At 53.9% G+C, this 13,349-nt stretch overlaps 8 protein-coding genes across 8 annotated transcripts; 4 read left to right on the top strand and 4 right to left on the bottom strand.

Moving 5' to 3' along the window:
* Positions 1 to 75: 75 nt before the first annotated feature.
* EsH8_XII_000025 (uncharacterized protein) lies at positions 76 to 1,609 on the top strand (the record flags this gene model as incomplete). The annotated part of the gene is made up of 4 exons (XM_083273788.1): positions 76 to 983; positions 1,051 to 1,258; positions 1,328 to 1,351; positions 1,478 to 1,609. 4 exons carry the CDS (start codon positions 76 to 78, stop codon positions 1,607 to 1,609), a joined length of 1,272 nt encoding a protein of 423 aa, XP_083120402.1.
* Positions 1,610 to 1,785: 176 nt separating this feature from the next.
* On the bottom strand, positions 1,786 to 3,456 carry EsH8_XII_000024 (cytochrome P450; the record flags this gene model as incomplete). Its single annotated transcript, XM_083273787.1, has 2 exons — positions 1,786 to 3,093; positions 3,154 to 3,456. The coding sequence occupies 2 exons, from the start codon at positions 3,454 to 3,456 to the stop codon at positions 1,786 to 1,788; spliced, it is 1,611 nt and encodes a 536-aa protein (XP_083120401.1).
* A 314-nt stretch (positions 3,457 to 3,770) lies between these two features.
* Positions 3,771 to 4,969, top strand: EsH8_XII_000023 (uncharacterized protein; the record flags this gene model as incomplete). Its single annotated transcript, XM_083273786.1, has 2 exons — positions 3,771 to 4,373; positions 4,442 to 4,969. 2 exons carry the CDS (start codon positions 3,771 to 3,773, stop codon positions 4,967 to 4,969), a joined length of 1,131 nt encoding a protein of 376 aa, XP_083120400.1.
* A 277-nt stretch (positions 4,970 to 5,246) lies between these two features.
* On the bottom strand, positions 5,247 to 6,533 carry EsH8_XII_000022 (FAD-dependent oxidoreductase; the record flags this gene model as incomplete). The annotated part of the gene is made up of 2 exons (XM_083273785.1): positions 5,247 to 5,968; positions 6,029 to 6,533. 2 exons carry the CDS (start codon positions 6,531 to 6,533, stop codon positions 5,247 to 5,249), a joined length of 1,227 nt encoding a protein of 408 aa, XP_083120399.1.
* Positions 6,534 to 6,970: 437 nt separating this feature from the next.
* EsH8_XII_000021 (glutathione S-transferase family protein) lies at positions 6,971 to 7,820 on the top strand (the record flags this gene model as incomplete). Its single annotated transcript, XM_083273784.1, has 4 exons — positions 6,971 to 7,003; positions 7,059 to 7,226; positions 7,278 to 7,433; positions 7,488 to 7,820. 4 exons carry the CDS (start codon positions 6,971 to 6,973, stop codon positions 7,818 to 7,820), a joined length of 690 nt encoding a protein of 229 aa, XP_083120398.1.
* A 1,043-nt stretch (positions 7,821 to 8,863) lies between these two features.
* EsH8_XII_000020 (uncharacterized protein) lies at positions 8,864 to 9,781 on the bottom strand (the record flags this gene model as incomplete). Its single annotated transcript, XM_083273783.1, has 2 exons — positions 8,864 to 9,014; positions 9,075 to 9,781. The coding sequence occupies 2 exons, from the start codon at positions 9,779 to 9,781 to the stop codon at positions 8,864 to 8,866; spliced, it is 858 nt and encodes a 285-aa protein (XP_083120397.1).
* A 299-nt stretch (positions 9,782 to 10,080) lies between these two features.
* On the top strand, positions 10,081 to 10,756 carry EsH8_XII_000019 (uncharacterized protein; the record flags this gene model as incomplete). Its single annotated transcript, XM_083273782.1, has 2 exons — positions 10,081 to 10,409; positions 10,465 to 10,756. The coding sequence occupies 2 exons, from the start codon at positions 10,081 to 10,083 to the stop codon at positions 10,754 to 10,756; spliced, it is 621 nt and encodes a 206-aa protein (XP_083120396.1).
* A 638-nt stretch (positions 10,757 to 11,394) lies between these two features.
* On the bottom strand, positions 11,395 to 13,081 carry EsH8_XII_000018 (cytochrome P450; the record flags this gene model as incomplete). Its single annotated transcript, XM_083273781.1, has 6 exons — positions 11,395 to 11,759; positions 11,842 to 12,133; positions 12,198 to 12,436; positions 12,492 to 12,643; positions 12,712 to 12,903; positions 12,972 to 13,081. The coding sequence occupies 6 exons, from the start codon at positions 13,079 to 13,081 to the stop codon at positions 11,395 to 11,397; spliced, it is 1,350 nt and encodes a 449-aa protein (XP_083120395.1).
* Positions 13,082 to 13,349: the final 268 nt, after the last annotated feature.

Below are 13,349 nucleotides of genomic sequence, written 5' to 3'. Positions count from 1 at the left end.
GCCAACCATGCCTCAATACAGTCTAGACCCTGTCACACACCCTTCGCCAAATCTAATACCGAATTTCGTTCCAACATGACGGCGTGGGCGAGACGCGCTGGAGGCAGCGGCATTTACACCCGGCCATGCGGCCCCATGGAACAAGCATACGTTACCATGGTCCACACCACCCGCCGCCACGGCTGCGAGGACTTTGTCATCAGCTACATCCTCCAATTCAGCGAGGACGCTGACCCCCCCGGCCATCAGCTGCCCGTTCAGCAGCGGCTGCGCGAAGCATGGAAGGCCCTCCGCTTCGAGCACCCCATGATCGCCGTCGAGCTGGGAAATGACGGCCAGTCTCTGCTGTACGCATCACCCGTAGACCAAGAGTCCTCGCTGGAAGAGTGGCTGGCTGAGACCTTCGTCGTCGAGGCGGACGAGCAAAGAACGGCCGGGGTGGTGTTCTCCGAACTCCGGCCGCCGCGTTTCATGGAACTGTGGTTCCTCCCCAACACGGGCGAGCTGCTCCTGCGGTCATCGCACTGGCGCATTGATGGAGCCGGGTGCTCGCTGCTGATGCACCGTTTCTTCGACATCATGGCGGCCGAAGAGACGGCCAGCCTGGCGTGGGGCGAGGAAATCTCCAGACTTCCTCCCGCCCTCGAGGACGCGCTGCAGTTGCCAAGTGAGGCGTCGCCGGAGCATCAGAAATGGGGCCGAGAGTGGATTTCCGACTTTGGGGCGGCATCGCCGTCCGTCGGTCTTCCTTGTCGTCCGAATCCCGGGGGGAGACCCGGGAACCCCGGCCGCGAGCTTCTCGTTCTGAGCGAAGAGGACACAGCCACGCTCGTTTCGGCGTGCAAGGCTGCCGGCATCACCGTCACGGCGGCTCTCCACGCGGCCGTGATCATTCAGACGCGGGAGATGGCCCCGTCAGAAATAAGGAACAACAACTTCATGGATGTTCTCATGTGTGACCTGCGGTCCTACCTGCCCGAGCCGTGCGTAGAAGCCCTCCCACCCTTACGAAGGTTTCCCAGAAGCCCGTGACTGATTCCTCGAGCCTAGGTATAACACGAGTGCCTACGCCGTGATAATCTGCTCCATGCCGCAGCTCGGCGTCTTCAGCTCGCTCGCCGAGCAAGACTTGCTAGGCACGGCCAAGACGGTCATGGACAGCTCCAGGGGTTACGACATGCACACGATGCTACAGTCGTTGCGACCTGCCTCGGCCGCGTTTAAGCAGATGCTGGACATGGGCGCGGCTTCGGCGGAGGTTAGTAAACGGATTCGTGATTCATCATTGTATTTTGAGAATTCCCAGTCCCTGACGTTCCAGTAATAGACACCTTCGGTCGTACCGCCTGTGGTGAGTAGCCTGGGTGTTCTAGAGAAGTACATAGGTCCTAGACACGGAAGAATTATGATAGAAAGGGTCCATAGCATCTCGGCCATCCAGAGCCCTCAGCCGACGCTATGCTTAAACAGCTGGCAGGGGTGCACCTCGCTCGATATGGTGTACAACGATGGCTACATAACGCCTGAGCTAGCTCGTGAGTTTGTCGCGGGGGTTATTTCTGTTGTGTCGAAGGGCCTCGGCATTAACATTGGCGGACTGGGAAAGTAGTTAGACTGATGCCCTCGTCAGGAGAGAGTGGCGGCATCACGAGGGATTCTATAATAGCATTAATGTGCTGTATTCGTACGCTGCGGCCTCAGGATACTTGTGTTTACTACCTAGACATTGAGATATTCATATGAACCGAGGCGGCCTACATGAACTTTGACAATCATCACAAATGATCAAAACGAGACCTCAGCCGTCGAGCCCTCTTGCAACACCAAGCGCAGACGGGCATCATTCCTCGGCACGAACCTCGCCTTGAACATCTTTGCGTGGCGTAGGGGATACATTTCAAACGCGTCATCCGACACGTCCATAGCCGAGCCCGTGCCGCTCTTCTCGGCGCCCGTCGGCGGCCGGATCTCAAACGCCCAAAGGACGTTAGCCAACATCAAAGCCAGGTTGCTCTCGGCGAGCCGCGTGCCGGGACACACCCTCCTCCCAGCGCCAAAAGTCCAATGGTCCCGCGCCTGGGCGTCGGCCATGGCAGCGTACTCGCCGGCGAACTTTGTGTGGCCTAGGTACCTTTCGGGCCGGAACGAAAACGGGTCCGGGTACCGCTCTGCGTCGAAGTGCAGCGCCTCCGTGTTACACACCACAGCGGTACCCTTGGGAATGACCAAGTCCTTGTATGTCACGTCGGCGTCGGTGAAGTGGCGGATCGCCCACGGTGGCATCGTGTTGCGGCGCAGGACCTCCTTGACGCAGGCCCAAACATAGGGGAGGCGCGGCACATCAGACATGGCAGGGGCGCGGTCATCCCCGACGACGGTCGCGATCTCCTTCGCCGCGGTGGCCTGGACGTCCGGGTAGGCGGCGAGGTAGAGCACGAGGTTGTGAAAGGTGGCGGTGGACGTGGCCGAGCCGGCGTCAACGAGGCCGCCCGCGATCCAGGCCAGGTCCTCCTCCTCAAGCCCCTGCTCTTTGAAGTCAGACTCGATCATCTGCTTCGCGTAACAAGAGGTCTCGGCGGCGGCGTCGCCGGTGAATTGCGCCTTGAGGCGGTTCCACATGCGCATCTTGACCCAGAGGATCCATTCAGCGTCGCGCGCCGCGCCCTTGTGCGACGGCTGCGCCCAGGTGGGCAGGCTGGCCAAGGGGGGAATCACGTCCTCGATGTAGTAGCCCGGCTGCTGGATCTTGGAGAGCAGCTTGGCACTCTGCTCCGTGTAGCGAATGTCCTCGTCGTTCACGCTGGTCGCAGGACGGCCGTAGACGGCGCGCATGAGGGTCGAGAAGAGCATGCGGTGGATGTGCTTGTAGAAGGCGGCTTCGTCTGCGTTGTCCATTGCGAGATCATGTAGCAGGCGCGAGATCTCTACAGTCTGGTACGGGATGAAAGACTCGACTGCCTTGGCTGTCAGGATGCGGTGGCAGAGCTGGCGGTATGCCCTCCACTTGGGACCGTATGACATGGTAGGCATGCGTCTACCGCCAACGACCACATCGGACATGGGCATTGGCAGTTTGGATGAGGTGGAGACAGACTTGGTTCGGTATTAGCTGATTGAGGCCACATTAGCTACAAGGTGCCACAAATTACGTACCTGCTTGTCGAACACGGCCTTGACGGCTTCTGGGCTATTAAGGACTACCCAGTGATGCCATCCAACCTGGACACGAAAGACCTCTCCATACTGCGTTGCCCAGTGGCGGAACTTCGTCAGGGTGTCTGGGGGGAGGGAGATGCCAAGCCCAACGTAGGGATTCAGTGCAGGACCGGGGATTCTTCGCAGACGTCGGTCGACCAGCACCCATGGGAGAACCGCAACAAACAGAATAAGCAACACAAGAGCGGCTGAGAGGGGCATGGCTGCCAAAATGGAAGTAGAGGGTTCTGAAGCCAGCATGTTGGACGTGGCTGCGATGCGGAATACAATGGTACAGATGATTTGCCTTCAGGAATCTTGATCTGATCAATAGATTCTATTAAAAAGGTGTAAGAGCTGTTATTTCCAGTACCCTGCTGAAGTCGTAGAGTCTCTCGGGATTCCTGCTATCTGCTCGGCGTTGGGTTCGGCATAGGCCGGGAAGCTTACACCTCCACATGCCGAATCCCCTGTTGCGTGAGTGGAATGACCATTTGTCAAAGTCTTCATCCTGATCTCTGGATTTTTCTCTCTCTGCAGGCTTGAAGACCAGATTCGACCTACCCACATGCACAATGGCGACCACAAATGAGGCCGCATCAAAAGACTCACTCCATGACGCGAGCCTCTTCATGACACAGCTCCTCGTCCAGCAGCAGCAATACTATTGCCTGCAGTTCCTCGACCACTTCCGGATTCTCGATGCCGTACCCCTGCACTCTGGGGGTGCCTCGTACGCCTCAGTCGCCGCGCAGGCCGGCGTGCCGGAGTCGAGGCTCAAGGCCGTCGCCAGAATGGTCATGACGACGGGCTTCCTCGCCGAGTCCCCCGATGGAAGCAGCCTAGAGCACAACGCTCTCTCTGCCACCTTTGTAGATAACGAGCATATGCGCATACAACTGCGGCACCTAGTCGAGAAGACAGTGCCGCTAATGGGCGCCTTCACCAGGGCAACGGAGCTCTGGGGCGATACCAAGGAGCCTAACCAAACGGCGTACAATCTCGCTTTTGAAACAGACCTGCCTTTTTTCGAGCACCTCAAGTCTCAACCAGATCTCAGCGATGAGTTTGACTCTTACATGAAGAGCCAGGCGGTGGCGCACTCAGGAGCCAGGGTCGACCACGTCCTGCGCGGGTTCGACTGGGCGGCGCTGAAACCTGAGGCCGTCGTCGTTGATGTAAGTGAAAGGGTCCATCCCAAGTACAACTATCTATGTTCTGCTCGCTAATAGGATAACCACCACAGGTCGGCGGCGGTGCCGGCGCTGCAGCCAAGACGATAGCCACAGCACACCCGAACCTCCGCATCGTTGTGCAAGACCTCGCGGGGCCCATCCGCAACGCCCGCGAGCAGCTCGCTCATCTTCCGCAGAACGTTGCTGCTCGCATCACCCTTCAGCAGCACGACATGTTCGACGAGCAGCCGTTCCGAGGCGCGGATGTCTATTTCCTCAGGACCATCATCCACGACTGGCCTGATGCCGAGTCGATCACGATCCTGCGGCGTCTTGTGGCAGCCATGAAGCCCGACAGTCGCATCGTCATCATGGACATGGTCTTACCTGCTCCCGGTGCCGGCTCGTCCTTGTTCGAGGCGGCACTGCGGCAGAAGGACTTGGCCATGACGCAGACCTTCAACGCGAGGGAGAGGGAGTTGTCTGAGTGGGAGAGCCTCATTGCGGCCGTAGATGAACGTGTGGCTATTCTTGGGATTCGGCGGCCAAAGGGTTCTCAGCATTCTGTCATTGAGGTGGGATTCCGTAAGAGTAGTTAGTGAATAAAGATTCATGTCATGAAATAAGTTTCCCAGCAAGTGCAAGCCAAGTTAAAGGTGGTTTCACAACGACCAAAGGTCTATAGAGGCTGTCGCTTCATAGAGGCTGTCAATGAAGCTGGTCAATTATTAAAGTTTTAGGCTAGATTAAGAATTGGTCGAAGCGAGGGTTTAGAGTCTCAGAATAATTAAGACTGTTGAGATGTTGAATAGCTTCGCATTGTTCATCGACTGCTCTCGGTTCAACTAAAAGATCTCATGTACTCCTGTTATGCCGTTACACCTTGGAGGCCATCTCTGCCACTTTATTCCACTTTTCCATTGACTGGTGAAACTGAGAGAAACGCTGCATGCATCTCCTCACGGCAGCTTGGCCCCTTTGATGTGCGCCGTCATTGAACTCCCAAATAACAGCCTCAGCATCGTCAGTAGTCAAGGATGCGCCACAAACTCTCCCAGCAACGAGCGCCGCCAGCTCCACGCCATCCAGAATGGCATGATTACCCCCCTCGCCCCCGAAGATAGGCATGGCATGTACCGCATCACCAGCAAACACCACGCCCGTATCAGCCGCCTCGTCCAAGTCCCTACGCGTTGCTTGCACCGCCCAGATGCGCCAGTTGTGCACCTTGTCTTTCTTGATACCGTCCGCGTCAACGAGAGCCGAGAAGGGCGGCGCCAGGTCTTTGGCACGGATCTCCTTCAGCAGATGTTGTGGTACCTTGATTATGCCCGGCTGGTCGGGCATCCAGAGAGGGTCCTTTTCGCCCTGTTGTGCGCGAGAATACGTCCAATCTAGATCGACTTCCTCGGTCCCCATGCTGTTGGCGACGGTTACAAAGGTGTTGAAGTTGTCGCCCACGCCCGCGGCTATTGTGGAATCCCCGACGTAAGGGGCCCATATTTGGCGCCATGATGTGGTGTCCATCCGTCTGTTGCCGTGGAAGAGGACAACGGGAAGTAGCTGGGCCTTCAGGTCCGGTAGGAGGCAGTTCCGAACTGTGAGATGTTAATACCATGCATCTTGGTCATGGTTGACAGGAATCAACCGGGTCTTACCACTTGAGTGCACGCCATCTGCGGCAACGATCATGGATCCAGTCACCTCCTCGCCATTTTCAAAAACAGCCGTGACATTGCCAGGCTGTCCTCTCACTGCCGTCAACTTGAGGCCATGGCGAATCTCCACACCGAGACCCAGCCAATTCCGCAACGCGCTCCTGTTCGCCCTAAACAAGGCGGCCTCATCCCCAGTTCTGGGTGGTTCCGGGTTGAACAGAGACTTACCTGTCTCGTTAGCTCGGAACGTTAGGTCGACCCATCCAGAACCTCCAAGGAGACGGTCCACAGCCACTTGTTTCTGGAAAGCCTCGACAGACACACCGTCCAGCGCTGCTAAGAGAGGCTTGAACGCCCAGTCTCGGACGGTAATTGCGTAGCCTTGAGTGGTGTCTGGTGCATACCGCTCAAAGACAATACATGGTATCCCCCGCTGTTTCAAGATTCGAGCCACCGTCAGGCCGGCGATGCCGCCACCTATGATCAGGATTGGTTTATCGGCCATGTTCCATCTACTTGCCGGGACGTCAACATGAAAGGCAATTTCCAGCCAAGCCTGCGACGAAAGCAAAATGTGCAAAGAGTGGATGTGGGACAAAGTCTGGGTACGGACTGTAAGAGACCCTGCTGGCTGGGCTCATAGGACTGGTGGACTTCGGTTCCGCACGGAGAAGTCGCTCAGCGAGCCCATCGGGGACAAACGTCCGGGGCGCCGAAGCGGGTTTCGCGAACGCCGAGACCGGGTCGGAGTGGCGTCGTTTGTTCCCATTGGCCCATTGTAGCCCGGTGCGAAGATAACGTAAGCGAGCGGACACCGCGGTCTTTTTCCATACCGACAGGAGAACGAACATGATTAAGATGGAAAGCCAAAGGAAAGGACCAATTGCGCAGGTTTAGGACATGATCTTGAGGCATCCTGAATAAGTCATTATGCCGATCAACATGAAGCCCATCAAGATCTATGGGCATGTCGCCGTAGGTCACGTTTGCCGCTGCGTTGTCGCACCAAAAGTACTGATACCGTTTGCAGGGTCCACACCCGTGGAAGGTCGTCATTCTCCTAAAGGAGCTCGGCTTACCCTATGAGATTGAGTTTCTCACCGCGGAGGAGATGAAGGTCGCTCCGTACATAGACATCTGTCCCAATGGCAGAGTCCCCACTATAGTAGACCCAAACAACGACATCACATTGTGGGAGGTATGTTCAGCCACCATTACACGGGGCCACCAGACTGATTGACCCGAAAAGTCCGGAACAATCATCGAGTACCTCGAAGACATGTACGATCATGATGATAAACTGAAGTACAGCACCTTTCCCGAGAAATACCACCAGAAGAATTGGAAGGACTATCAAATCGCTGGGCATGATCTGTTCTTGGGGCAAAAGGCCTACTTTACAATGGTAACACCAACGCCTCCCCAAAATCTCCTACAGCCGTACCTGACATGAAGTTAGTTCCACACCGACCAGGACATCTCGTCCGTTCACGAACACTACGGGAACATGGTACGGTGGGTTCTCGGGGTTGTGGAGCGTCAGCTCGCCAAGACGGGGCATCCGTACCTGGTGGGCGACAAGTGCACATATGCTGACCTCATGTACATCCCTTTCCATTTGGTGCTTGCAGACAAACTCATGCGCAACGTCAGTGATGACTTTGAGCAGGAGTGGAAGGAAAAGTTCCCGCGAAGCTATGAGTGGAACCTACGGATCGTAGGGCGCGAGAGTATCCAGCAGGCACTAGAGGAGAAGTACCGAGTGATGGACGCTGCAGGGTGGCCGCGCTGAGTTATGAGCTAGCTCATTTGTATAACAAGAGAACAGACGCTGAACAGAACTAGCCAGCCTAGAAAATCAGTAACTTTCATCTGTTAAAGGCCTTCCCTGTTGACTCTTCACCTCTTGACTACATTTAACACTAAATGTCCTGACTTTGCCCTCCTTTCCACATACCCTTATAGCCCTTTTAGGAATAACTTAGGTAGATAACAGGAAATGCTCTAGAGAGTTGGTTCCTGTTCTAGAAAGATGTATAACAGCTGTTGGGATTCTTATCAGCTGATGACATCTCGGCCTTATATTTCAAGAAAGATACTGTTGGATTACTCAGCCAGAATACAGGGAGCCGGCCAGCAGCAGCAGCCGGCAGCGGAACCCGGAGATCCAACCTCCGGGCTGCTAACAGTAGTATCTTCACTGCTGCTGCTGCTGCCAGCCTACCTACTCTCCTACACAGATATACAACCACCAGAATACAGTACCAGTTTTGACCTTTAGTTGCTTACGTTCGATTACCTCCCGTAACCTGTGATTCCAACAGATAGAAAGGGTTAGGGTTATAAGTAGGGATCCTGTGAGCCAGTCACGTGAAGGCGCACGGGACATGTGCGCCGCCAAGTGCTGGAGCCAAAGAAAAAGGCTTGGCAGAATGAACCTATCATGACATTCTTATATTGTAAACGCCTATACGCCTTATAATACCATTGTTCCATACTAGTCCTTGTCTACGTCTCCGTCACTCGCAACATCGAAATCCCAGCCACCTACAGCTTTGAAAGACGCTCTCCTCGTGCAAGCTTCATATGACTCCGCGTGAATGTGTCGTTCGCGATGGCTGCGCTGGTACTGAGATCCAGGGCAAGTGCAAAGGAGGCAATAACCCCAGCCAATCGACCTTTCATATCTGGCGCGGCGCATTCGAGAAGTTTGAGCGCCTCCTTCTGGGTGGAATACCCAGTTCCGCCGCCAACTGTCCCGACCGGCAAGGAAGGAATGTACGGAGACATTGTCAAATTCTTCGTGACCGGGTCCAGCTCTAACGTCAGGTGGCTCTATGATCCCTCAGCGACGTTGGCAGGATCTTGTCCTGTCGCAATGAACATGGCGGCAATGATGTTCGTTGTGTTGAAGTTTGATCCAAATTGACCATTGCGAATGCCACCCTCTTTGGCAGCTTGCTGTGTCCAATAGAGGCACTCGGTGCTGACACCCAGGATTGATTGGCTGGCTTCAGGCGTAAGTGTGCCCCATGCCATGACTTACACGCCTCTGGGAGTCTTGACGTTGCCCCACGAAGGTTTCTTGTCGGACGACACGTTGCCTTCGATCAAGAACTCTCGAATGGAGAACTCTACCCGGCATAGGCTCAGAAGCATGTCGCACGCATGCTTTGTAGCCTTTGTTACCATGTTCTGTCCAGCTGCACTTCCACAATGGTAGCTGCAAAAGAGATGAACCTGGGAACCAATGACGGAGGGTCTCAAGTCCTGGAGCCGTGCGTGTGAGCTTGTCGACTCGGCCCATTTTGCGAAGCTGGCGCGGAAGGACGGGATAGCGCGAGCAAAGGCGATTGCGTGACCGGGATTGTCGAATGAAAACACGGGGGCTCGAGACATGCCTTCCGCAAGGATTTCGAAGTTCAAACCACCCGAGATATTGAATGCCTTGCAGCCACGGGAGCAACTAGCAACAAGGGTAGGTTCGTATGTCGCAAGAGGTGCAAAAAGACTCGTGTCGAAGTTGGGGCCAGATATGTCCAACGGGCCCGCAAGGCCGAGTGGTACTTGGGAGAATCCAATTAGGTTTTCAACCTTGATACCCTTGAGAACAGAATCGTCCTTTGAGGTGCAAGAGAGATCGTAGTCGCTGACGAGAGAGCGGATTTTATCTGATCGGCTGCTCCGTCGACGCTGAGGGGCAGGTGCAACGACCGGAGGGACAGACTGCCCGAAGCTTCTGCTGGTTTCCATGATGAAGGTGTGTATCGTCTTATTCGAAGGTAACGTGCAATCGTCTGCCTTGATGATGCCACCAGATTGCTATCGCAATGGTATATGCAAGATGAGAAGATGAGTGAGAGCTGTACTGTTCTCCATCAACAAGGCAAGGCGCTTCTCGTCTTTCTTTATATTTTTCCCTCTGAGGGATTACCTATTACTGTCCCCCCAGTGAGATTCGATTGATACTGTTGAACTTTACTTCCCCGTACTAAGTGCAGCACAGATGAGGCTGAACTGTCAAAGAACGGGGTCCAGAGCACCCAGCCAACATGGTAAGAGATGGGAATGCGCTAGAGAAGTGGCGAGAACTGATCATCCTCCAGGTTTCTCGTTCCGGCAGACTAGCCTTGTCGCTCAAAGCCAGGCAGGTAGCTATAATGAGCCGCATTTACAGCAACTGCACGGCAGTCATCGCGTGGTTCTGCATCGAGGATGCGGATGCCGCCACTGTGTTCCAGCTACTGGCCGCTCTAGACATGTCCAACAACGACTTCGGTGCCCGGGTCCGGCTAGCGCGTCGGGGAGGGGGACCTGGCGTTGTCTTGGAAAACTTGTACACCGAGCTAGACATGGTGCCACTGCCACTGGAGGTTGTCATGTCAGCGGCCAGGTTTCTCCAGCGAACCTTGCTCCACCGTGTCTGGACGTTTCAGGAGAGCAAGCTTCCGAAAGCGAGTTGCCTGTGATGTGGCAGTCTCCGTTCGTCGCTACGGTCATGAGGATGCAAAAAATATTATTTCGCCCGTTAGCGCCTTCATCCGGGGCCCGCGGAAGCTGCTCTTTGAGTATCGCCCGCAGTTGAGGGAGGTCGTGACGGACGGTGTATGGGGTCAAGAGCGCGACTATACAAAGCATACGCCCCTGACCACCTGGAACATTTCGGTTGCCGAGCACACCGCGAAGAACACTGATGGCGACGCCGAACCGTCTCCGGCTTTGGATTAGAACCCTTATCCCAGCAAGTTCTACATTTTTTTCAAGACCTGAAATACTCGTTTGTACTCCAAAGACGCCGATTTATAAGTGCTTAAATAGGCAAATATTCCTACGCATTTTCAGACGTTGAATCTATTTAGCTTTACGCCGCCCTTGATTTGAACGGGGTCCATTGGCACTTGATGGGATATGGATTCTGTCCGCAATAGATTCTGTCGTGTGCAAGGGGCCTATCCAAACCCCAGTTTCAGTTGCAGTGCTGGCTGGCAAAACGACACGTGGGATTGGATTGCATCGCTATCATTGGATCTGCAAACGGGCTTCTTAAAAGCGATTTTTTTGGCAGAAGGAACGTATTAGGCCGATAGTTTATATTGACGAGCTTAAGTAAATGAGTGACTGTGGACGTAACTGTCCAACTATATAGTAGGTAAATTGCCCTTTACACAGACATCTCCTGGCATGTCCGCAGTGCTTCCTATTCCATGTGATGCATGCTGTAACTATCATAGTAACGAATGTACTGTGATATATATGACAGTAACTTCTCTAGTTGTTGTCCACGTAGGGAGTGCTGTTCTTCAGAAAATCAATGAAGAAGAAAATGAAAGATGATAGTCTTTTAGCCTTGCAGCCCCGTTAGAGTGTTACGCCAACAACTTACTGTCACTCTCCTCCCACGGAAACGCCTTCTCAATTGAGCGGATCAGCTGTTCATGCTGTGGAGATCGCGGTTTAATCGAAGTCTGAAACGGTTCCGGCCGGCTGATGACGCCAGAAGTAAACTTGACTGTCGGCTCAGTCTCCTTGCCGTTGACGATTGGCTTGGTGATGCTATACACTGCTAAAGCCTGCGAAATGTTGAGGAAAAGGGAGTTGTCAGCGAGGATCCGTCCGGGGCAGATGCGGCGGCCGAAACCAAAGACGTATCTATGAGGATCTGTCTCTGCCTCACGGCCCTCGCTGGGTAGGAAACGGTCGGGCTTGAAGGCCATGGGGTCTGCGTAGACGGCTGGATCGTGTGTAAAATGCCTAAATCAGCATAATTTCCATGTTAGTCATGTGTAAAACCTTCTTTTGTCTTGACGTGCCACTTGGGATGGATTGCGCTGACCAAATGTTTGCGAACAGCATAGCGTCTTTCGGGATAAAGTAGCCCCCATATACATCATCCTCAGTGCTACAGTGGGGAAGACCCATAGGCACAATGGAATGCCAACGCATGACTTCTTTTACAACGGCTTCAACATAGGGCAGGTTCTCGCGGTCTGTGATGGTGGGCAAGCGACCACATCCTATCACCTGGTCAATCTCCTGTTGAGCCTTTCGTTGTACATCGGGGAAGATTGCCATGGCCAGGAAGAAGAAAGATATAGAAGATACAGTCTAGTGAAATATTGTTAGCACACAAACTCATGTTTAAACGAGACGGTTGCCGGTTTTGTAATACCGTATCCGCACCGCCAGCGTACAGAGCCAGCGCCGACCATTTTCCATTAAACTTCTCCTCTGCTGTGCAGTCTTCAGACTCAATGAGATGCGAGAGAAACGACGAGTTGTCTTTGCCTTGGGCCAGCTGGCTTTCCACAAAGGCATACGGCTTTTCCGTAGTCTCCAAGAGTTCAGCTCTCCATTTCTTGGCGGTTTGCTTGAACCTGGTCCCGGGGAACCAACTCGGGACGTGCCGTACTTCTAGCATTTAGAGAGGCTTGAGGATGTTGAAGTATCAGATGTATGGACTTACGAAAGGGGAAGACATCAACTAAGAAAGCTCCTGGGGTAGCGCTCTTGGCAAAGTTGTCCATCGCTTTTTCGATCATGTGGACGAGGGGGTCAGTTTTGAATGGCTCTGCGGTGTACCCATAAACAATTTTCAAAATCAACGAACCCGCCTCCCTGTTTAAGAGTCAACATTTGGGTTGGCCGTCTGTCGTGGCTCTCGCATAATCAAATTGAAAACTAACCTCTTGATGTGATCTACCAAGTCGTCGGGCTTGTCCAGCAAGTGTAGCAGGAGGCGGCCAACCTCGGCCTCTTGCATCTTATTATACTGGGCTGCTGTAGTCTTGGAGCCGATGATACGGCTCATGTTCTTGCGATGGGTGCGAAATCGCTCATTGTATTTTGTCCCTCCAGTCGCGTGCTCCCAGCCGACCCTTTGTGTGGTGGTTAGAAAAAGAGGTGTCTCATGTGCACTACTAAGCGCTGGTCATATTTAACTTACATTTCGCCAGAAAATACCGTTCTTGGCCTCGAGGAATGTTTGACTGAGCGCTTCTCGAGAATTTCAAATGCGGTGTTGGCGTCGTTGATAATGATCATGGTTTGGCCCATGACTGTAACGGAGCTAATGGGGCCTAGTCAGTAAGCAACAAACTAGTCAGCCTGGTGCAACCGAATGAAAATCCAGTCTACTACTCCAAGCAACAAGTAATAAGCAATATAAATCATCTACGAACCGTAGAGATCTTTGTGTTTCAACCAGTGCTTAGCCTCGAGCACACCATGCTTAGGAAGGTCGTTCAAGTTCCCTATGAGAGGAAGTCCCTTGGGGCCGGGGGGCAGAGGAAAACGGTTGCCATTTCTTGACCTCCATATTTTT

Source organism: Colletotrichum jinshuiense, chromosome 12 (assembly GCF_051148585.1).
Source record: "Colletotrichum jinshuiense chromosome 12, complete sequence".
In the NCBI taxonomy this organism is placed as follows: domain Eukaryota; kingdom Fungi; phylum Ascomycota; class Sordariomycetes; order Glomerellales; family Glomerellaceae; genus Colletotrichum; species Colletotrichum jinshuiense.
Note: the sequence above shows the minus strand (reverse complement) of the source record. Positions and strands in the feature narration are given on the sequence as shown.